At 40.0% G+C, this 23,775-nt stretch overlaps 1 protein-coding gene across 5 annotated transcripts in view; it reads right to left on the reverse strand.

The window, feature by feature from the left end:
• Positions 1-23,775, reverse strand: part of LOC309861003 (uncharacterized protein) — a 203,732-nt gene that overhangs the window by 26,875 nt on the left and 153,082 nt on the right. Inside the window, exon 1 of one of the 5 annotated variants that reach the window (XM_082723405.1) lies at positions 12,850-13,043. The exons of the other annotated variants lie outside the window; for them this stretch is intronic. Within the exon in view, the coding sequence (XP_082579531.1) occupies positions 12,850-12,864 (15 nt within the window). The 5' untranslated portion in view covers positions 12,865-13,043. Of the gene's footprint in view, positions 1-12,849; positions 13,044-23,775 lie in introns of those variants that run through there. 5 annotated transcript variants of the gene reach the window in all.

Genomic DNA, 23,775 nt, shown 5'->3' on the forward strand with positions numbered 1-23,775 from the left:
GGAGGTACGAAATGGCCTCTCCAGAATATACAAAAGGCTTCTGATGGGGCGCCTGGGTGGCCCAGTTGGTTAAGCTACTGCCTTCGGCTCAGGTCATGATGCTGGAGTCCTGGGATCGAGCCCCACATCAGGCTCCCTGCTCAGCAGGGAGTCTGCTTCTCCCACTGACCTCTCTCCTCTCATGGCCTATCTCTCTCTCTCAAATAAATAAATAAAATCTTTAAAAAAAACAGATTTAAAAAAAAATCTTCTGAGAAGAATAAGGGTGTGGTCACATAAAAGCTTAATCCCCCAAAAGGCATCTATTAAGTCAAGAGAGAGGCAGTCTCAAAACAACTGACATTCTGTACTTTGTTGAATAGAGTAGACTAATGTGGTATATGGAAATCCCACAGGTGTTATGGAAGACATATCAGTAAAAGTACCAGTAGATTAGAGGAAAAGGAACGAGGATTGTTAAAATAAAAGAAAAAAAAATCTTCTGTATCTCAACTACGGGAGGAAGCAAGCTTAGAATGCTACTCAGTTGTAATTGGAGGCCATATTTGTAGGGAAAAAAACATTTCAGAGGACAGAGCCATAAGCCCAAAGGTTGGAGTCAAGATCCATAGAAAACAGTGACCAAGTAACTACTGCCAAGGAAAAGTTAAGAATTTTGTACTGGGAATCCACTTCTATAGGGAACGGGGTCCTAACCAGGACACATTCCCTGGCGCCAGAGGCAGAAGAACTAAGTGTCTGCCCCGAGAGATTCCAGAATTGCAGAAGTCAGCACCTGCTACCTGCCTCCTGTTCTTCCCTTTTTTGAATGGAAAAGTCACTTATAATTATCCTATCCTTTTCTCCCTTTGTAGGTGAGGCACAGATAATGTGTGTTTTTATTCACTGTTTTCTTTGGTTCACGACTGCAAGAGGAACACATCTAAGGAGTAACATTCAGATCTTATTTAAATCATGAGATCCTGGACCTCCAGCCTAAAACTGGAATTAAATGACACTTCTGGGGAAGAGGTACAGGGATTCTGAAGGTGAGAGGAGAGTGAATTAATTGGGATCAAAGGACAAACTACAGTAGTTTATTAAAACACAATTATCTCTGTTTCGTTCAAAGGCTTTCCACTTTCCCACCCCTTAAATCTAGGTTGGTCATGTAATTTGCCTTGTAAACGAGACATTAACAAAACTGTTACAGGCGCTTACCTACTTGCTGTTTCTGGGCCTTCTGCCACTGCTGCCATGTGAATACGCCGAGATTAGCCTACTGGTTGATGAGCGACATGTGGCTTAATTGCATTTATACCCCATCTGAGAGTGAGACAGCAATCAAACATGAACTAAGTTACGGAGAATCAGCCTGGCCCCACGTGAGCTGCCCTGTGACAGCTGAGGAGTTAGAAAGCCCAGCCCTGTTCAGCCAAGTCCGACCTTAAAAAACAGCCTGGCACAAACTGACAAACTAAACAAAAAGATGGTTTTTTAAGCCACTCTGTTCATCACACTGGCTTGTTACACAGCAAAGGCAAACCCATAGACAAGACTAATCTACTTCCACGTAGACATCTGGATGTCATCTCGAAAGAACGACATGAAAAGTCTCCTGTACCTCCTATTGAGAAGTCTGGAAATCTAGGATTACTGACGATTAGGCGTTATGTTTGTTTGCTAAAGAGAAGACATTTTCTCAGAAAAAGCTGAAACTTACTTTTAAACTATGCCCATGCTACCTCAGGAAGGACTGTCTTAAAAACTAAAGAAAATAGATTATTACATGGGTAAAAAGAAGCTTCAAATCAGAGTTGAAATTGCATTTATACACCATAGAACCCAGAGTTCGATAGGGGGAGGGGTGATCATGGGGAGGACATGACCTCTGGTTGACCTGCTTGCTGGCCCAGGGAATCAGAGAGTCCTCACTGCTCTCCTGTCCTTGACATGTATATTTTGCCCACCCTTCCCACAGTGGGAGCCATTTCCAAGGACACAGACTTGGGAGAACAGTATGTTATTAGAACATCTGCACTGTATTCATGACTTAACTAATTTGAGACCTCTGTATAAACTTGTTAGATTTGGGGGGGGTGGTGCCTGGGTGGCTCAGTGGGTCAAAGCCTCTGCCTTCGGCTCAGGTCATGATCTCGGGGTCCTGGGATTGAGCCTCGCATGGAGCCCCGCATGGGGCTCTATGCTCAGCGGAGAGCCTGCTTCTCCCTCTCTGCCTGCCTCTCTGCCTACTTGTGATCTCTGGCGATCAAATAAATAAATAAATAAATAAATATTTTTAACAAATACCGATTACATGTAAAGTATTGTGCTTGACATCTTAGAAAACACAAAAGGTGTTGTATCTAAAAATTGCCCCCAAAGACCATACACTTAATTGGAAGAGGAAGGTATTTACTTATTAAAAAGCAAACTAATGTTAACACGTAATATTCGACATCACATAGGTCAGTGCTGAGTGGTGAAGAGTATAGGTTTTGGAGCCATACTGCTGAAATCTGATCCCAGGTACCTCATTTATCTGCTGTGTAGTTGGGACGGTATTTTTTTTTTTTTTAACATCTCTGGGGCAATCCCTTACATACCTATGCACAAAATAGGTGTTTCAAAGTACCTATCTCATAGATTATTACAGAGAATTAATATATACCAAGTGCCTACAACAGTTTAAATGTTAGCAAAGTGCTAAGCACACAGGAAATGTTACATAAGTGCTATCTATGTATCTAAATGTAGACAGTAAGTGGCTAGGAATAATTAGCGACTCCACATGAACTGCTCTGAGAAGAGACAAAACACAGCCACCTCTAGAAAAGAAGTCAGCCAACTTCCTGGCTTTAATTTCATACTCCATCTGTTTATCGGTTTTCAGAATTGGACAAAGTTTGTGAAAAGTTTTGTTTCCTTGAATATTCAAATTCAGTATTTTATATTAGGGATGAATTTTAATGACAAGGGAATAAGGGCATCTTAATCAGAGCCCTCATGTTGAGCCTGCCCTGCTTGCAGATGGCTGTGGGAATCAATAAAGCTATAGCAGGTGCGTTAGTGTGGAAATATGCATGTGAACTCTATCTGTGCAGAACACTAGTGCATCTCTCCTATGATACTGACATATAACATGCGTCGAGTGAATATTCTTGAAATAAATTAATGAACACATTCAAAGTAGTTTTAAATGTACAATACTGAAGGCAGTATCAAAATGCAAAACGAGGGGCGCCTGGGTGGCTCAGTGGGTTAAGCCTCTGCCTTCGGCCCAGGTCATGATCTCAGCGTCCTGGGATCGAGCCCCACATCGGGCTCTCTGCTCAGCAGGAAGCCTACTTCCCTTCCCCTCTCTCTGCCTGCTTCTCTGTCTACTTGTGATCTCTGTCTGTCAAATAAATAAATAAAATCTTTAAAAAAGAAATGCAAAACTAAGTAGGTACTGTTGTTCAGATGAGTTTTCCTTTTTTTTTTTTTTTTTTGGTCTGCATATACATACAAAGTTCTACAGGTAAAAAATAATAATTCATCTCAAACTGTTAGAGATTACATTCATGTAATACTAGATTTTAGGTCGCCAGTATTTTTCTTTTTGAAGTTATTATGGGTCTAACAGTTTTTAATGCCATGAGTCTTACAAGTGATTTTCTGTGGAGACACCTGGGTGGCTCAGTCAGTTAAGCTTCTGCCTTTGACTCAGATCACCTTTGGCTCAGGTCATGTTCCTGGGGTCCTGAGATGGAGCTCTGCATCCGGCTCCCTGAAGTGAGTCTGCTTGTCCCTCGCCCTCTGCCCAGATCCCCCATCTCCCAGCTCATGCTCTCTCTCTCTCTATAATAAATAAAATCTTTTTTTCTTTTTTTTTCAAGTGACTTTCAGAGAAAGCATACAGCACTTGGTCTTGGTTTTAAAGTGTGTTCTCTGAAGGGCAGCATCAGCATCTCCTGAGTGTTTGTTAGAGATGCAAATTCTCAGGCCCCATCCCTGACCTGTTGAATCTGAAATTCTGGAAGTGGGAGCAGCAATGTGTTTTACTGAAGTCTGTAGGTGCTTCTGTCACATGCTAAATTGGGAGAATCCTGGGGTATAGCAATTTTGCATTCCTCACTCACTCTTCTAAAGAAATGATACTGTTCTGTCTTCAAAGAAACACAATTCTCGGGTTATTTGAGGAACTTGTTCCAATATCACAAAAATCAAAATACAAAAAGGCAAAGCCCACTCTTCTTTTCTGAAAACAATGGAGCAGAACTGTTCTACCAGGGAAATTTTTTCATACACTTGGGCAGTACTTTTTTTTTAATACTTTTTTATAATACATAGCTCATGCTAAATGTATTTTTGTTCTTTATTTTAGAAACTGTCGACTTAGTGAAGAGAACAAGAAATATCACATAGTACAAAGTGTAAAAGTCACCAAAGAAAAAAAGCCAAAAACTAAATAAAGGTTGAAGAAAAGGTTAATGCTGAATTTCATTTCAAATACATAAAAATTAACCATGACATGAAATTCATCTAAAGAGGAGGCACTTGCATAGAATAAAAATAATTTAGATGTAAAATGGAAGAAATGATTTTCCCAATTTGACTTCCATTCAGAGACACACTTGTAAATTAAAAGTAGAGATTAGGGGGGAAAAAAAGGCAGAGTAGGGGGTGGTGGCTCCTGGTTGGCTCAGTCAGTCGACCATACAACTCTTGATCTTGGGGTTGTGAGTTTGAGCCCCACATTGTGTGTAAAGGCTGCTTAAAAATAAAACCATTAAGGGGAACCTGGGTGGCTCATTTGGTTAAGCAGCTGCTTCCTGATTTTGGCTTAGGTTATGATCTCAGGGTCCTGGGATCGAGCCTCCTCTTGGGCTCTGCAGTCTGAGGGAGTCTGCTTGAGGATTCTCTCCCTCTCCCAAAGCCCCTCCTCCAACTCACACATAAAGGCTTTCTCTCTGTCCCTCAAATTTTAAAATTATCTTATAAAATAAAATAAAAAATCTTTAAGAAGAAAAAAAAAAAACAAAAAGGAATTGAGAATCACAGTCTTAAAATACTGCCAAGGCACAGTCTAAACTATTCTTTTTAATGGTAATTGAGCATGTGTATAGGGAACTGCACTATATTAGCCACTTTGGGAATTATAATTTAGTTGAATATCGCTCTGGTTTTCACAGAGGACACAATCTGCTGGAAAAAAAAAAAAAATAACCACATTGCAATGAAAGTGCATGTTAAAAGCACTAGGGAGTAAACAGAAATTTCATTCCAACATGGAGAGTTATAACACCACGGTCTCAGAACAAATTCTGTAGGCAGTTTTTCTCAGCTAGGCCACAAAAACAGAGCTCCAGTGAGACAAATGATGTTGGTACAGGTCTAGTACCGTGCCTCAAGTACAGGAGGTACTCTGCAAACAGTTGTTATTCAACCTTACAGTAAATTCTCTTATGTTTACTTACATCTTTCCTTGGAAATACTGGCTCCTTACGTAGCTGTATTCATGGACCAAAGAAAAGGAGTTAGCGGACAAGAAAAAGTAAAGACACAAGTGGCAACGACAGCAACAACAAAGACTGTGCATTGTAAATGGCTTTCAGTGAGAAACAATGAGAGACTATGGGACACACAATAATGAAACTATTAGTATAAATCAGTGTACCGGGAGAATTTATTGAACTCCAATAGTACGTAAAACTCTAGAACATGTTATCACACACTGTTAGGGGACACAAAAACCTGCAAAGCTGGGACTGTGTGTCTGCTGAACGAGAGGATAAGACATGTGTAAGAAGTATATGAAAACTGAATACGAGGTGATAAGTGACCATTTTATGGGGGACAATGAAGACTACAGGGTCAAGATCAATGAAACGAGAGATTTATATTGGCAGGTGGTGCTGGGAGTTTTCTAGGTTGGATTGGGATTCCTTGTTATGCGGCATTTTTAGGATAAAATCATTTTTTTTCTTAGATTTTATTTATTAGACAGAGAGTGCCCGCATATGTTGGGGGAGGGGCAGTTAGAGTGGGAGAAGCACTCCCCGCTGAGCAGGGAGCCTGATGCGGGCTGATCCCAGGATTCTGAGATCATGATCTGAGCCAAAGGCGGACATTTAATCAACTAAGCCACCCAGGCACCCCTGGGATAAAATCATTACCTCTGTGGCTTCTCCCATTTCCAATTTCTTCCCATGCTCCTTAAACCCCAAATGTCGAAAAGCTCACAGTGCTAAGGTGAAAGGTATATGATGGGGAAAATTATGAAAATAGTAAATGAGGAGAGAAAGGGATATCATCCGTTATCCTTGGCAAGAAACAACCAACCAAATAAGTGGGTAAGGGCCAAGCCAGAGGAGGAAGGCAGGAGGAGATTATACTCTACAAGACATCAATGGTTCTCAGTAAAAACAAAACCCAAATCTACAGAACTAACTGCAATTGCCACCTAGTTTTCCAGTGGAACTGTATTTTTTTTCCTACTAACTCACATTCATATATCCTAAATGGTTTAAGAAATGATTTTACATGTGTTCTATTATTAATTCGCACAGCAAACATGGGTGGAAACAGCTGCTGTGGGAACTTTCATGACTCGAGCAAAGGCTAACAGTAGGACAAAGCCAGGACTTTGAGTCAGATATTCAAAATCATGTTTTGAAGAGCCGAAAATGAAGATATCTCCTAACTATATTTAATACCAGAAAAGGAACGTTCCAACAGAGGAGTAACACTCACTACTCAATAGCACCAGCAGCACCAACCGTGCAATCAGTGTTTTCCTGTCTACCTGGACGATCTCCCTGGCCCAGCTGGTGAGTCCTAAGACCTGTATATTATTCTATGGGTTTCTGATGTCAATACTTCAAACCAATACTATAAGGAGAGAAGGACACTCTGGGTCAGCCCAGAAAAGACAATAGCGTTTCCACTTCTCTCTCTCTTTCTCTCCAGCATCCCAGCTCCCATGGTCTGAGGAATTCTGGCCATATGCAGAAGCCATATAGAATTGTTCTAGAAGATGGTCCCATTGGTCTCCCAGCAGACACCCAGCGTCCTCATCAGATGCTTGAGGGAGCCTTCACCAGGCTCTGACAGTGACATAACAGAGCCTGAGCAGTAATAGGCGAGTTGAATGCAGGCAGCCCTCAGAGCCAAAAAAGCCAAAAAGAAGTGTTACTGTTTTAAGTTATTAAGCTTTAAGGCAATTTGTTGTACAGAAAAATAACAACCAGCACCTCATTTTTTACCTGAGTTGTTTCTTTAGAAAAGGTAATTAGTTCAATTTGTAGGCTCTCTGTGCGAAGCCAGCCAGGAGATAAATATGTAGCACCTGGTCGGGTCTGAGACCTCGTTGTGCAGACAGCTACATCATTTGGGGACCCAGTGCCAAATGAAAATGTGGGGCCCCTTGTGCAGAAAGCAGGAAAGAAGTGCTGTTACATATACATAAAATGCCTCCTCCTTCCTGTTACAGTCTGTATCTGTTTGCTTTTGTTGTTCCATGGCATTTTCAGAAGAGCCCAATTTACATTTTAAATTTTGAACATTGTTTTCTTTTTTTTAACTCTTCATCTTTTATTACGCAATGCTCATTTCAAAGGCAAATAAATGTCCAAAGACTTAACTTATGGGTGGAATCACCAGGATTACAATTCACATTACTGCGATTCCCACCCAAAGGGTACCACAAGCCCACGAAGGGAGAGCAATACAAGCCGGACTCAGAAAATCTGGAATGTGAGAGAGAGAACCTATCCTTAGGGACAGAGCCAGCCTAGGAAGCGCTCTGGGATGTAAGGACTGTGGCACGAGGGTGGACCCTCACAGGTGGCACAAGCCTGAGACGCCGCCGAGCAACGGAGACTGCACCCATGCTCACTGAGCCTGCGGCAGACACAGGAACGATGCCTCAGAGGGCACAGGGTCTGGAGAAGTCAAGTTCCGTGTCTCACTGCTCGGTGGGCTGTTCCACCAGGACAAATGGGCCACGCCCAAGGATATTTAAACCTTTGTCCTGAGAGGCACTCAAACCTCCACGAGGGGTGGGCACCGAGCCAGTTTCAGCAACCAGCAGATGGACCACTGGGTAAGTGCTGCTAGTCCGGCGTGGGAACTGTTGATGTTCTAACAGGTTCTAGTTACTGTAAGGGCACACATCCACCCTGAGCTTCCCTGCACCCGTGACCACGCTCCTGTTGGGGAAAGGCTGGCAGAGGTTACAGGGTGGGGAGTGGGGAAAAGGAGGCTGCAGGGGTCAGGATGCCAGAAAATCAGGCAGCTAGGAAGCAGGGACAACCATCCAGGGAGGCTTCAGAGGAGTTGGGTGGCTGTGAGGCTCCAGGGCCCCATGCTTGCTCCATTGTCCCCTAAGACTTGCAAACCCTGAAAGCAACATGCAGTGTGTGCCATTGGGAAGGGAAACAGTCAGTAAGAAGTTATTATACATGTAATTAATATCATAACAGAAGTCCAAGGTGCAATGGGGGCCAGTGGAGCTGGGGGGGAGGGGTCATCTTTGAAGTATGTAGAAAGACTACCCCTCTTTCAGATGCGACCAGAAGGAGGAGCTTGTTTCCTGGTATCTTGCTTTGTGGGAGGGACAGGAGCAAGGTTGAGCAGGGACATGGAGAAAGGGCAGAAGAAGGGAAGGGCATTTCTAGCAGAAACAAGAAGCATGGACCACAGTACTGTCTCTTGAACAGAAGCTACTTTTGTAAGTAACACAAACCCAATGCTCACATACTTAGGGGAAAAAAAGCAGGTTCTGCCTGACAAGAGAATGTGACGACTCTAAAATGCAAACCAGGAGCACTGTCTCAGAAGAACAGAGGAGGAGAATAGAGACAAAACAAGTGTTCTTCCCAAACGCAGAGTCTGAAATGAGGACACACATGCGACCAGTTCTTCTGGAAGTTATTGCAGAAAGCGCCGTGAGGAAATGGGGATGTAAGGCGGAGAAAGAAAGATAAGTAATGAAGTTAGTTTTGCTCTGTGGGTAACTGCCACTTACCCCCCTTCAGCCTGGAGAGACAGGACAGAAACCCCCTCAGAGTTGTCTCCTGTGTGTAAGTAAAGAAGCTCTGGTGTTTTCATGAACTCCCATCCTTCATCAGTGAGGCATTGCCCCAGGGGAGCTAACAGTTCCCCAGCACTGTTGGTCTGTGGCACGTGTGGCAACAGCACACTGCCAGGACCCAGAAATGCCTCTAGCAGAGACCAGGGGTGCTGCTGGCAACCCTCCTGTAGGTGAACTTCTGGGCAGGTGGAGGAGGTGTGGGTGGGCCACTGCTGCCCACCCCTCTGACTGAACTGTTCCCTTAGCTGAGGTAAGGAAATGTAAATGAGAACAGCAGAAAATTCTGAAGAAAACCAGGACCTAAAAAGGGAGAGATACAGGGGTAGCTGGTGCTTCCTTGTTCTCCAATGAAAGTCATGGAATCGCAGAGTTTTAGTGTTCAGTATTTCAACCACCACCTTCCATGACAAAACTGTGTTTGCCAAGGGCTAAGTCCCTTGTCAAGAATTTCACAGCCATTATGGGCATGAGTCTTCTCACATTTGTTTCAGCCTACTTTCTACTATTACACACCTGTTCGCGAACATGGCTTTCACCTTGAGAAGAAACAAAAAGAATAAATGGGGATGGCATGATCATCTTCATGCAGACAGGACATAAGCAGCTACTGGAGAGTGGGTTTACAAGGGAAGCCAAAACAGCAGCCAGATGAGAAGACCTTCACCTTCCTGAAATACCCGTAAATATTTATCCCCAAGAACTCACCCTTTCTCCATCTTCATATCCTCTACAATTCTGGAGAACTAGAAGTAACGGAAAATGTTTCACAGAATATTGCTAATGTGCCTTATAAGTACACTGAGGTACATAACACACAAATAAGGAATACGAGATTTTCGCTACTTTAGAAATAAAGAGTGAGACTGAATTATTGAGGGTAGTCAGGTATCAGTAATCTTCCAAGTAATAAGTTAGCATATGCCAGAGGAACAAAACACTACTAAGCCCAGATACATCACAGGCTTCTAAGAAATGACTTAATGAGCTAAAAAAATCAAAAGTAACACAACAATTAATCATTTATAGAAGGACAATGTTCTTAAAACTGTCCTTTAATAGCAGTCTAAAATTATATCCCCTAATGTAAGAACATGGTTTTGGCCACTGGAGTGGTTCTGTAGGCACAGTGATTTCTCCAGGGAGTAAAAAAAAGATATGAAGTAGTAAAACCTTAAATTTGAAAGGTTATCTTCTCTGCCTGGACAATACCTATATATGAGGGTCAAAATATAACTTGAACAAATAATAGAATATCTACAAATTAAGGACACACTATAAAGTGACCAAAATTTTTAAAAATAAGGTGAGTACAATTTTTCTTTAACAATACTGACTACATCCCTGAGGGCACATGTAAGAATAAGTCACTGTAATCACTATCATGAGCAATCTTAAAAAGAAAAATGCTACAGAGAAGTTATTTTAATGGTAGTTAAGTCTTTTAGAGACCCAGGTAAGCTTCTGACATATATTTCTACTGTCCCTAAAAACTTCCCAAAATGATACACCATGCCCAAATCTTTCTATTTAAACAGCTTCAAAAGATCATAGTCAATTTCACACAGCTCATACATTTTTTTAATTCAACTTTTGTCAAATTGATTTATGATTCTGAATTGGACTTATGTCAATTTGATTTATGTTTCTGCTCTCGGTCGATGCTATGCGTACTTACTATAACTGAGTTGTCACAGAGGGAAGGGGATCCACATGGACAGAGACGATATACCTCCCTAAGGGCCATTAACTGGAAATAACAGAGCAGGCCTCACCCTTCGCTTTCGATGGCCCCCGAGCTTCCAGAAACATGTGTCTTGCAGTACCGGGCACAGATCAGAAGCGTGGAGTCCAGTGAGATAAGCTAGTAGATATACACTATTCTTTCGGGGAAGGTAATGTCTCCCATAAAGTTCCTTTTAACTTTTAAGGAATGGCTGAGTTAAGAAACCGTTTAAAACTCATTACCTATGACCATTAAGTGATAGTACATTTTGGTTCAGCTTGTCTTGCTACAGAGCGAGAGCCTTCATGGGTGTCTTAATTTTTCCCACTTTAATATAGACATTTTCCCCATGCCAAGGAGAAATAGTTTGCAAGGTTTTGTGGAGGAAAAAAAAAAAAGTGTGAGACAATATTGCACCATCAACACTCACATAAAATGAAGTTCTTAGCCAACAAACTTGAGGACTTGACAATAAATGATCTACCCTTTCAGGAGCAAGATTGTGATATTGCTATTAACAACTCTTGGCCAAGATGTACAGTCCTATTTTCCACTTGTGATCTGCCATTTTCACACATAATCTCCAATTTATTTGATGTCCTGCTAAGTATAATTTAACTCTCTTCTTTCTTTTTATTGTTAGTTCATTACTATATTTGACTTCTATAAATCTAAACTAAAATGTGAACCATAGATGTCTATAGATATACATCAAGTAGAGAGGTCTGTCAATATTTTCTTTGATCACTGCCAAACAGTGCAGTGATAAGATTCCCAAAATGACCTTGTGCTTATATTTAATTTTCAGAAAACACACTCTCTCTAACAATTATGGCATAGCTTCTACAAATACCCACTGTTGCTACCTCCCAGGAAACCATGAAACGTCAGCTTGAAAAAAACATGTTTTGAAAATATTTGAAGGGAAAATTGTTTCCACTTAATATCTACAGACAACAGAATTGAACATGATCTTAAGCCCATAACAATGCCAGAAAATGTACTTATCTAAGTAGATTCTCAGGTACAAAACAGGACCATTAAAACTTTACCTTTTCGGGGTACCTAGGTAGCTCAGTGGGTTAAAGCCTCTGTCTTCGGCTTGGGTAATGATTCCAGGATCCAGGGATTGAGCCGGCATTGGGCTCTCTGCTCAGCAGGGTCCTGCTTCCCCTCCACTCGGCTGCCTCTATGCCTACTTATAATCTCTGTTTGTCAAATAAAAAAATAAAATCTTTAAAAAAAATAAATAAACTTTACCTTTTCTGTAAACTTAAAGTTGGGACCACTAACCACTCTGTCCACTTTACTCCCTTCAGAGAGCAACTCTTAGAGAATAGGGTATCCAGAAAGTTATGAAAGTTTACTCTTCATAGATCTTCAATCAAGAAAACAGCCTTATCTCTGGCCAGTTTATAAGTAGTTCTCTAATTGGAGAGAATCCCCTAAACCAGCCATAAAGCCTAATCTATCTCTAGAATTTATATAAATTAGATACTGATCTCAGAGGATTTCTGGCAGCCTGAACTATACTTGCCAGTAAGCTTCTGATACTATGAAACTGATACTATGAAACTAAGGAACTCTGTCCTTCCTCAAATTCCTCAAATTAGCAAATACTATAGCACTCCAAAGCAATACTGAATTCTAGTAAGGACTGCTGAAATTTTCTTGAATTTTCGGTATTAAAACCAGGCAAGGCCCCCAGACAAAAAAAAAAAAAAAAAAAAAAAAAAAAAAAAAAAAAACTGGGGGACTCATTTTCCACAACTTGCACCGTAGGCACACAATTCAAACTTGTGTCTTAATAGAACAACAAATGTTGACAGGTTTTAGACAATGTTGTTAGGGCGACAGTGCCATAGTTCTCTTCTGTGACCTGCCCCATACCTATGGCTTTCAGCACCTCACCGTCCACTGTTCCATCAGGGAGGTAATAAAGGCCGTTAATAGCCTTGGAAGAAAGCGATGATTAGATGCAGAATATTCTGACAAATACATTTTGTTTCATGTTATATCACGAAATTTAATTAGTTATTTAGCTGGTTCTTTTAAGACTACTTCCTCTGACCTTTCCACAGCGCATGCAGTGCCTTAGGATAGAAGGAATTCGTCGCTGAGTCTTCCATGTTCCTGCAGTACAATAGGTGTCACAGTGAAAGCCGATCAGTCTGCATAGGAAAATGTTTTTCCAAAGGAGTTGAAGGACTCACACTCTGCATGATGCTTTTCTTTCTCATTAAGCCTGACATTTCAGTGCTTTGTTGCAAATTAAAAACACATGATTGCCCTGGACTGTCAGTGTGAAGTTTTGCCCAATACACAGAACACATTGCAGAAAAAAAAAAAAAAAAAAGAAAGAAAAGAAACAGAAAAAGAAAAAGAAAGAAAGAGAGAGAGAAAGAAAGCAAGAAAGCCAGTGGGTGACAGAGTTCTTTAAAGTGTACTTGGGAGCTAAGGTTCACTTTATGATCATGACCAAGTAGCAGCAAGAGCTGAGCCAGTTTTCAGACAGCCATGGGCAGCTGCTAGACTACTGACTATCAGACCGGCCTACAAAATAGATAGATCTGAGAGGACTTCAACCAGAGCACCAAGCACATTTGCTTTGTCTACTCTTCATTCCAAATTAGCCTGCCTTTTCCACAGGCAAAGGTTTTGTTTAAGTTCTGTGATTTACATTTTGACCCCCATTTCAAACAAGCACCTGCTTCATTTTTACAAGTGGGGATCTAACCAGAGAGTGCTGGCAAGCCCCTGGAAAAACAGAGCAATGTTCTGTTAGGGGTGGGATGGCTGTTGGATCCAGTGAAACTATCATTATGATGGAAGGCTTGGATTGGCTCTGGAAGTTGAAAGGCTGAGAGCACAGGCACAAGTCACTGGGATCTTTTCATACAGTCTTACATCTCTTTTGTTTTACTGATAGATGTCGAAAATTAGTGTGTATTTTTTGTAAACATAACTGTTGTTGCCCTATTTAGGAACTACACCAGAAACGGGAATGCTACTCTGAAAAAGTACTTGGAGATCACCCGCAGAAATTATCATAATCAATTTGTCAACATTAATGCTGACATACCTACTAAGTTTCCATTAGGTATACGGATACACATTTAGAAATACTACAAATTTTTGATTCCTATAATTAAAATAGAATTTTCTCATGTAAAATACTCATTTATCTGTCACCGAAGCCTCTTGTAGAACGTACTAGGAAATACATTTCTATTTCATTTACTTATTTATTTACCCTTAGAAATAATAGGCATGGATCCAGTGAGGCAAGTTATGAGGAAGAGCCAGAAAAATCATGTTCTGAATATAAATAGCTACACCAGATTAATTTAAGAGAGCTCTACAAAGATGATCTGATAGATACAATAGTCTCATTATTTTATAATTAATGGATTTAATATCACTTTATTATTTCTATTTCTACATTTTTCCCCTTCACCTGGATGTAAGTATGCCCAAAATTTAGGAATCAAATTTACTTTAACAAGTATGAGATGTTCCTATTTGTTTTTAAACATAATCACTCCCTAAAAAACATGTAACATAGTAACACGTAACGTAACAGGTAACATAAAAAGAATTCAAATGCTAGGTAGAATATCTGCATTTTGCAATTCATGTCATCTCTGGTAAGAAAGCATTCGCAAATTATATCCGTTAAAATAAAGGAGTGACAGTTTAATAAGCTAATATTATTTAAGGAATTAATCAACATGGTCCATTGGCTATCCATGGCTATGTAGCAAAATGAGTGGCTGAAAGAGATGAACATTGATTACCTTCCAATTTCTGTGGACTGCAGGTGCAGCTTAGCTTAGTGCATCTGGCTCAGGGTCTTTGATGAAATTATAGTCAAGCTGTCGCCTAGGGCCATGTTCTTACCACAAGACTGGATTGGGAAGATGCCCTTTCAGTGTGGTTCCTGAGGCGTTTGGCAGGTCTCAGGACACTCACATCCCAGTGCACATGTCCCTCCCTGCACCTCTGCCTCACAACACAGCGACTTGTTTCTGCACAGAGTAAGTGATCCAAGAAAGAAGAAGAGAATGTCCAAAATGGAAGCCATAGCCTTTTCTCACACAGTCTTGGTAGTGAATCCCATACTGCTTACTATATTCTTTTCTTTTTTTTTTAAGATTTATTTGTGCGATGTAAGACAGAGCCCAAGGGAAGAGCAGAGGGAGAATACAGACTCTGCACACTGCTGTGGGTATGGAGCCTGATGCATGGCTTGATCTCAGACCCTGAGATCATGACCTCAGTGGACACGAAGAGTCCTGCACTCAGCTGAGTGCCCTACTATGTTCTTTTCATGAGGAAGTCTGTAAGTCCAGCTCACACTCAAGGGAAAGGGGCTGAACTAGAAGGTGTGGATCAGCCACATAATATATATAAATAATTTATTATAATATGCTATTTATATAAATATATATTTATTTATAAAATTATAAAATTTATATAAATTTATATATTATATATAAATTTATATATGTATTTATATATTTATATATAAATTTATATAAATTTATTTATATAAAATATATAAATAGTATATTGTAATATATTATTTATATATTATGTGGCTGAAATATATATTTTATATATATAAATATATAAATAATACATATTATATATATAAATGATATTTATTTATTAGACATGGGATCAGATCCCATGACAAGGGATCATCTAGGTGAAGGCAGAGATGCCTTTCATATAGTGTGTTGAAACTCTTTTGAAAATATATCCCTTAGGTCTTGGTTCTGTTTAATCAGCATCTATTTCTCATTGGTAGTAATTTATTCAAATATTCTGTATCAATATGGTATCTCATTAATTCCTGGACTGAAGACTCCACTAAGTACATTTAAATATAATGTTTTACTCCAAATAGAGTAAGTTATGTCTCCTGACGTGGGCCATTTCCCATGCTGTAAAAAATGAATCTGAACTTAATACACTACTTACAATTGACATCTAGTGGAATTCTTAATTATCAAACACTTGCTAAAGGCCCTTAGATTGTTTGGAAATGAGATTATGAAATCCTCCAGTAAAGTCTTAGTAAGCTCCAGTTTGAATCATAAATCAAAGCTGATGAAGAATAACTTCCATTTCAGTTTGGCAAGAATACTTTTCTGGTTCAGCGGAAGGGGATTAAAGTATGGTTGGAAACAGACAGAAAATATAAAAGACCTGGAAAAGTTGATTTGATCCAGATCTACCATTGCCTCAGTTTTTTTTTTTTAATGAAAGAGGGAAAAACAAAAGCATCAATCAAAAATGGGTTATACCATCTATACTTGCCATTCAGATAGCTGTCATTCAATTGTTATTTCTCAAGGTAGAAAGTTTTACTCAAATCCTCCTCCAAATTACTTATATTGTTTTTCTATAGTCATCATCAAGGATTGAATTTCAAATCCAATAATGAGTCACCACTTCTGGCCCTTCACAGTTAATGGAAGGATCTTTTCTATACATTCCATATTGGGCTGCTACATTTTCGGCTCTTTCATGAGACATAACTAATGGTATCAGATCGTCAGAATCACATCGGATCCCTACTGCCAATTTTTTTAAAAGATTTTATTTATTTATTAGACAGAGGTATTTTATATATATATAAATATATACCTCACAAGTATGCAGAGAGGTTGGCAGAGAGAGGGAGAGAGAGAGGGAAGCAGGCTCCCCACTGAGCAGAGAGCCCAATGCGGGGCTTGATCCCAGGACCCTGAGATCATGACATGAGCCGAAGGCAGAGGCTTTAAACCACTGAGCCACCCAGGCGCCCCCAATTTCTTTTTTGAACTAAGAATTGGTCAGGCCAGTTGACCTGTGACCCATCAGTATTTCAGAAGATGTTATGATGGAGAACTAAATCCTTTCAGAGCATCTGTCTCCCTGACCAGGCTCTTGCCCGTGGTTGGCCCTAAATCGTAACCGTTGGATATGTCAAAAGACAGATGCTAACTGATCATTCATATCTGCAAAAATCACACCTCATAGCACAATAGTCCTCTCAAGGCTTTCAGAACACCCACTGTCGAAGTGATTCATCACTTTCAAGAATGCCATTTTAAAATATTTCTAGCAATCACATAAGGCACATGCTGAGAATGCTATGAATTAGATCATTTCAAATATGTAGAGGAAACTTTGTTTCCCTAACTGCCTCCATTATAGTAGGAAAAGGTATCATTCCCAATTTAGACGTTAATCATAAGTGATAATGCAAGTTCATATAAGAATAGTTTGCAGAAGTATGCACACAAAAATACACGCACATGTTATATTCAGGGTTGCACATACTGTGAAGAGTAATGGAGCAATTTGTCATCTAAAATGATGCTGAGGGGCACCTGGGTGGCTCAGTAGGTTAAAGCCTCTGCCTTCAGCTCAGCTCATGCTCCCAGGGTCCTGGGATCGAGCCCCACATCAAGCTCTCTGCTCAGTAGGGAGCCTGCTTCCCCCTCTCTCTATGCCTGCCTCTTTGCCTACTTGTGTTCTCTGTCTGTCAAATAAATAAATAAAATCTTTTAAAAAAATGATGCTGAGATATACTTTTACCAAAACATAAAGGGTACATGTATGAACATATAGACACCAAACTACTAAGGTGCACAAGCTGAGCAATTTCAAAAGGAAAAGATGAGTGTTAAGAAGTGGTTTTCAACCAACTCCACACATAAGAAGGGAAATAATCAAGATTAGAGCTGAGATCAATGCGGTAGAAACCAGAGATACAGTAGAACGTATCAATGAAACTAGAAGCTGGTTTTTTGAAAGAATCAATAAGATCGATAATCCATTGGCGACACTAATCCAAAAGAAAAGACAGAAAGCTCAAATACATAAAATTATAAATGAAAAGGGAGAGATCACAAGGAACACCAAGGAAGTAGAAACAATCATCAGAAGTTATTATCAACAGTTATATGCCAATAAGCTAAGCAACCTAGATGAAATGGATGCATTCCTGGAAAACTATAAACTCCAAAATTGAATCAGGTCTATTAAAAATTGAATAGACCAATATCTAGTAACAAGATTGAAGCAGTGATCAAAAACCTCCCAAAAAGCAAGAGCCCAGGACCTGATGGATTCCCCGGAGAATTCTACCAAACTTTCAAAGAAGAAATAACACCTAGTCTCCTGAAGCTGTTTCAAAAAATTGAAGCAGAAGGAAAACTTCCTGACCCTTTCTATGAAGCCCGCATTACCCTGATCCCCAAAGCAGGCAAAAACCCTACCAAAAAGGAGAATTTTAGACCAATATCACTAATGAATATGGATGCTAAGATTCTCAACAAGATCCTAGCAAACAGGATCCAACAGCACATTAAAAAGATTATCCACCATGACCAGGTGGGATTCATCCCTGGGCTACAAGGATGGTTCAACATTCACAAATCAATCAATGTGATAGAACAAATTAATAAGAGAAGAGAGAAGAACCACATGGTCCTCTCAATTGATGCAGAAAAAGCATTTGACAAAATCCAGCATCCGTTCCTGATTAAAACGCTTCAAAGTATAGGAATAGAGGTAACATTCCTGAACTTCATCATATCTATCTATGAAAGACCCACAGCAAATATCATCCTCAATGGGAAAAATCTCACAGCCTTCCCGTTGAGATCAGGAACACGACAAGGATGGCCACTCTCACCACTCTTGTTCAACATAGTATTAGAAGTCCTAGCAACAGCAATCAGACAACAAAGGGAAACAAAAGGTATCCAAATTGGTAATGAAGAAGTCAAACTCTCTCTCTTTGCAGATGACATGATTCTTTATATGGAAAACCCAAAAGACTCCACCCCAAAACTACTAGAACTCATACAGGAATTCAGCAACGTGGCAGGATACAAAGTCAATGTATAGAAATCAGTGGCTTTCTTATACACTAACAATGAAAATACAGAAAGGGAAATTAGAGAATCGATTCCATTTACTATAGCACCAAGAATCATAAGATACCTGGGAATAAACCTAACTAAAGAGGTAAAGGATTTGTACTCAAGGAACTACAGAACACTCATGAAAGAAATTGAAGACACAAAAAGATGGAAGACCATTCCATGCTCTTGGATTGGAAGAATAAACATTGTTAAAATGTCAATACTGCCTAGAGCAATCTATACTTTTAATGCTATTCCGATCAAAATTCCACCGGTATTCTTCAAAGAGCTGGAGCAAATAATCCTAAAATTGGTATGGAATCACAAGAGACCCCGAATCGCTAAGGAAATGTTTAAAAACAAAAATAAAATGGGGCATCACGTTACCTGATTTCAAGCTTTACTACAAAGCTGGGATTACCAAGACAGCATGGAACTGGCATAAAAACAGACACATAGACCAGTGGAACAGAGTAAAGAGCCCAGATATGGACCCTCAACTCTATAGTCAAATAATCTTCGACAAAACAGGAAAAAATATACAGTGGAAAAAAGTCTCTTCAATAAATGGTGCTGGGAAAACTGGGCATCTATATATAGAAGAATGAAACTTGGCCATTCTCGTACACCGTACAGAAAGATAAACTCAAAATGGATAAAAGACCTCAATGTGAGACAGGAATCCATCAGAATCCTAGAGGAGAATATAGGCAGTAATCTCTTCAATATCAGCCACAGCAACTTCTTTCAAGATATGTCTCCAAAGGCAAAGGAAACAAAAGCGAAGATGAACTTTTGGGACTTCATCAAAATTAAAAGCTTCTGCACAGCAAAGAAAACAGTCAACAAAACAAAGAGGCAACCCACGGAATGGGAGAAGATATTTGCAAATGACATTACAGACAAAACGTTGATATCCAGGATCTATAATGAACTCCTCAAACTCAACACACACAAAACAGACAATCATATCAAAAAATGGGCAGAAGATATGGACAGACACTTCTCCAATAAAGACATACAAATGGCTATCAGACACATGAAAAAATGTTCATCATCACTAGCCATCAGGGAGATTCAAATTAAAGCTACATTGAGATATCACCTTACACCAGTTAGAATGGTTAAAATTAGCAAGACAGGAAACAACATGTGTTGGAGAGGATGTGGAGAAAGGAGAACCCTCTTCCACTGTTTGTGAGAATGCAAGTTGGTGCAGCCTCTTTGGAGAACAGTGTGAAGATTCCTCAAGAAATTAAAAATAGAACTTCTCTATGACCCTGTCATTGCACTCCTGGGTATTTACCCCAAAGATACAGATGTCGTGAAAAGAAGGGCCATCTGTACCCCCAATGTTTATAGCAGCAATGGCCACGGTCGCCAAACTATGGAAAGAACCAAGATGCCCTTCAATGGATGAATGGATAAGGAAGATGTGGTCCATATACACTATGGAGTATTATGCCTCCATCAGAAAGGACGAATACCCAACTTTTGTAGCAACATGGACGGGACTGGAAGAGATTATGCTGAGTGAAATAAGTCAAGCAGAGAGAGTCAATTATCATATGGTTTCACTTATTTGTGGAGCATAACAAAAAGCATGGAGGACATGGGGAGTTAGAGAGAAGGGAGTTGGTGTAAATTGGAAGGGGAGGCGAATCATGAGAGACTATGGACTCTGAAAACCAATCTGAGGGGTTTGAAGTGGTGGGGGGGTGGGAGGTCGAGGTACCAGGTGGTGGGTATTATAGAGGGCACCGACTGCATGGAGCACTGGGTGTGGTGAAAAAATAATGATACTGTTATGCTGAAAATAAATAAATGGAAAAAAAAAAAAGAAAAAAAAAAGAAGTGGTTTTTATTTAAAAATTCAAGTTTGTCCTATAGGCCAAAAGAAAAAGAAAATCTGGTTATCAACAAGGTAACCTAAACTTCTATTTTAATTTCTACTAGAAAATAGGTCTTTTAACCATTATTTGAATTCAACAGCTTTAAATTTTATTCTAATATGGCTGTCCCTTTGTCTACATATATGCTTTCTCATGGTGGAAACAAAGTCTTAGTCAAGATCTTTACAAACACAGAAGATATTTGCCTGCTCTGGCAGTGAGGAGGTGTGTGTTATGAGGAAGAGTATCAACCCTAAAAAGATACCCTAGTGGTTTAGTTGTTACTTATCAGCTGCCCCCAAAATAACAACTTTCACATATGGGATCAGATATTACTCAAAGACAACAGTATTGAATGAACTTTCTGTTGGTTGACCTACCCTCTGTTTTTCCCCATCCTGGCCTCTTGTGTGTCTTGCCTTAAGAATACGACTCAGCCATTACTCCCCCTTGACGTAAAATAGCACTTAGTGATTTTATCTGGGTATGACTTATATTTTCAGTGGCTTTTCCCTCCTCTCCTAATTTTTCTCCATTTCTTATCATAATGAAACTCAGAAAAATGCACGAGTCAAAAAGCTTTCAATATACTCTGATGTCCTACTTCTATGATGGTCCTACATTACTTTGATGTGTTTATGTTTCAATTACTATCTGTTTTAGGCTCCAAAGAATTCTTGTGAGAGTGAAAACTTAATGGTAACAAATGATTACCGTTCAGGTAATCACCATTGAGTCTGCTAGTGCTGCCATAACAAAAGGCCAAAGACTGGGCAGTGTAAACATCAGAAGTTTATTTTCTCATGGTTCTGGAAAACAGAAGTCTAAGATCAAAGTGCCAGCTGGGTTCGCTTCTGCTGAGAGCTTTCTCCTTGGCTTACAGATGGCCATCTTCTCTCTGTGTCCTCACGTGGCTTCTCTATGCAGCACACTCCTGGTGTCCTTATGACCCTTTATAAACCTTTATGACCTCATTTATCTGCTTATGTCTTGAAAGGTTCTACTTCCAAATACAGTCACATCGGGGGTTAGGACTTCAACATATGGATTTGGGGAATGGGGGAAACAATTCAGTCAATAACAATGGCCCATATGCTGGGATTTTAAAGGACTGGCTCTTAGTGATGTCTTTAAGGTCCCACAGGACACTCTATGTATGGTTCATCCAGGATTCATTCAGCTCTAGAAGGTCCATTTGCTAGTCCCATCACAAATCATCAGCTACCTCTGGACTTGTGTCTTGGTATATAGAACAAGTATATATTGTTCTGCAGTATTGGAGCAACCAATGGCACTTCTAAAAGAAACTCTTCTAATCTTTCCTTTACATATCAGGAAATGAAGCAAAACGTTTACTAGTGACTCACAGTGATCCAAGTGACTGTCCCATAAAGGTGCTAGTCTCATGACCTAAACCTCTATCCTTTTTAGATGTATTTGTCATGACTTAGAGCCATCTGAGTGAATCAATCCTCATTCACTCACTCACTCACTCACTCACTCTCTCATTCATTCATTCATTCATTCATTCATTCATCAACTATTTGTGTTGAATGTGCTAGTCAATATCCAACACACTGGGATTCAGAGGTAAGGAAGATAAGGTCCCAAATTATAGCTGAGAACTGAATTTGAAGTTCCAAAATGTGGACCTTTGGACCTAAAGTTCAAGGACATAATCATGATCTTGGTTTCAATACCATAAAAAGGTAGAAAAAAATTAAAATCCTTTCAGGTCAGGATCTGAAAGCTCTCCTGCCACTGTGCAAGTTTAAAAATGGCAACCTTGGGGCGCCTGGGTGGCTCAGTGGGCTGAAGCCTCTGCCTTTGGCTCGGGTCGTAGTGCTAGGATCAAGCCCCACATCGGGCTCTCTCCTCCGTAGGGGGCCTGCTTCCTCCTCTCTCTCTTTGCCTGCCTCTCTGCCTACTTGTGATCTTTGTCTGTCAAATAAATAAATAAAATCTTTAAATATATTTATATATATAAAATAAACAAAAATGGCAACCTCTGTGGACCCAGACTGGCACATGAACAGTCCAAGCATACAATGAATATCCCTTTCTTCAATGGACACAGGCTAAACAGAATGCACAGACAGTATTGTGGCCAACTATAGACTCCTCGGTTGTACCCACTTGTCCAAAGAACACAAACTGCACAAATTACATGTGGCAGTTGTCTTCCAAGTAGTGGAATTCAGAATATATTGGGAAGCAACACGGGCCACCAGGGAACATTCCAACTGAACACCACCCCATAAACCAAAGAGTTAATCTGAGAAGATTAAGGTCCAGGAGATTTCAAGGGCAATCCAGAGATTAGAAGAATAGTCAGTAGACACTCAGAGACAAAATATGGGAATATTTAAATTCCACAACAATGAAATTCTGACAATCTTTGTGATTGACTTTATCCCAAGCAACTCTTTTATCTTCTAGAGAGAACAAGAAAGGTAGACTACCTGGATACATCATGCTTGTTCCAGCCATCTATTTTCTGAATTGGATTACAAATGAACTATGAATAGGGACCAAAGCTGTGAATGCCATGTACCTTTGAAGTACTTCCTAAATGTAAAGCAATAAAATCCTATTTCCAACAGGAGAGAGAAAGAGAAAGAGAGAGAAAGAAAAGAAAGGAAAATAGGGAAAAGAAAAGAAAGGAGGGACGTAAAGAAGGAAGGAATGAGGAAGAGAGAAAGAGAGGAAGGAAAGGAAGGAGGAAGGAAGGGACAGAGGAAGAAAGAGGAAGGAAGGAAGGAGGGAAGGAAAGAAGGAAGGGTGGAGTGGAATAGGAAAGAAAGAGGGAGGGAAGGATGAAGGGAGGGAAGAAGGAAGAAAGGAAGGGAGGAAGGGAGGAAGGGAAAGAGAGAGAAAGAAAGGGGGAGGGAGGGAGGGAGGAAGAAAGGAAGGAAGGTAGGTAGGTAGGTAGGTAGGTAGGAGAAGGGAAGGAAAGAATAAAGGAGGAAGGGAGAGAGAGAGAAAGGGAGAAAGGGAAGGAAGGAAGGAAGGAAGGAAGGAAGGAAGGAAGGAAGGAAGGAAGGAAGGAAGGAAAGAAGGATTTAAAAATCAGCTACGTAGACACAACTAATTTCTAGTCACAGAAACAATTATTGGGTGAAAAGGGCAGTCTCAAGGGTCCTGCATATACTATCCTACGATATCACCATACTTCATTTA

The sequence above is a fragment of the Mustela nivalis genome, assembly GCF_964662115.1.
Source record: "Mustela nivalis genome assembly, chromosome: 3".
NCBI classification, from domain to species: domain Eukaryota; kingdom Metazoa; phylum Chordata; class Mammalia; order Carnivora; family Mustelidae; genus Mustela; species Mustela nivalis.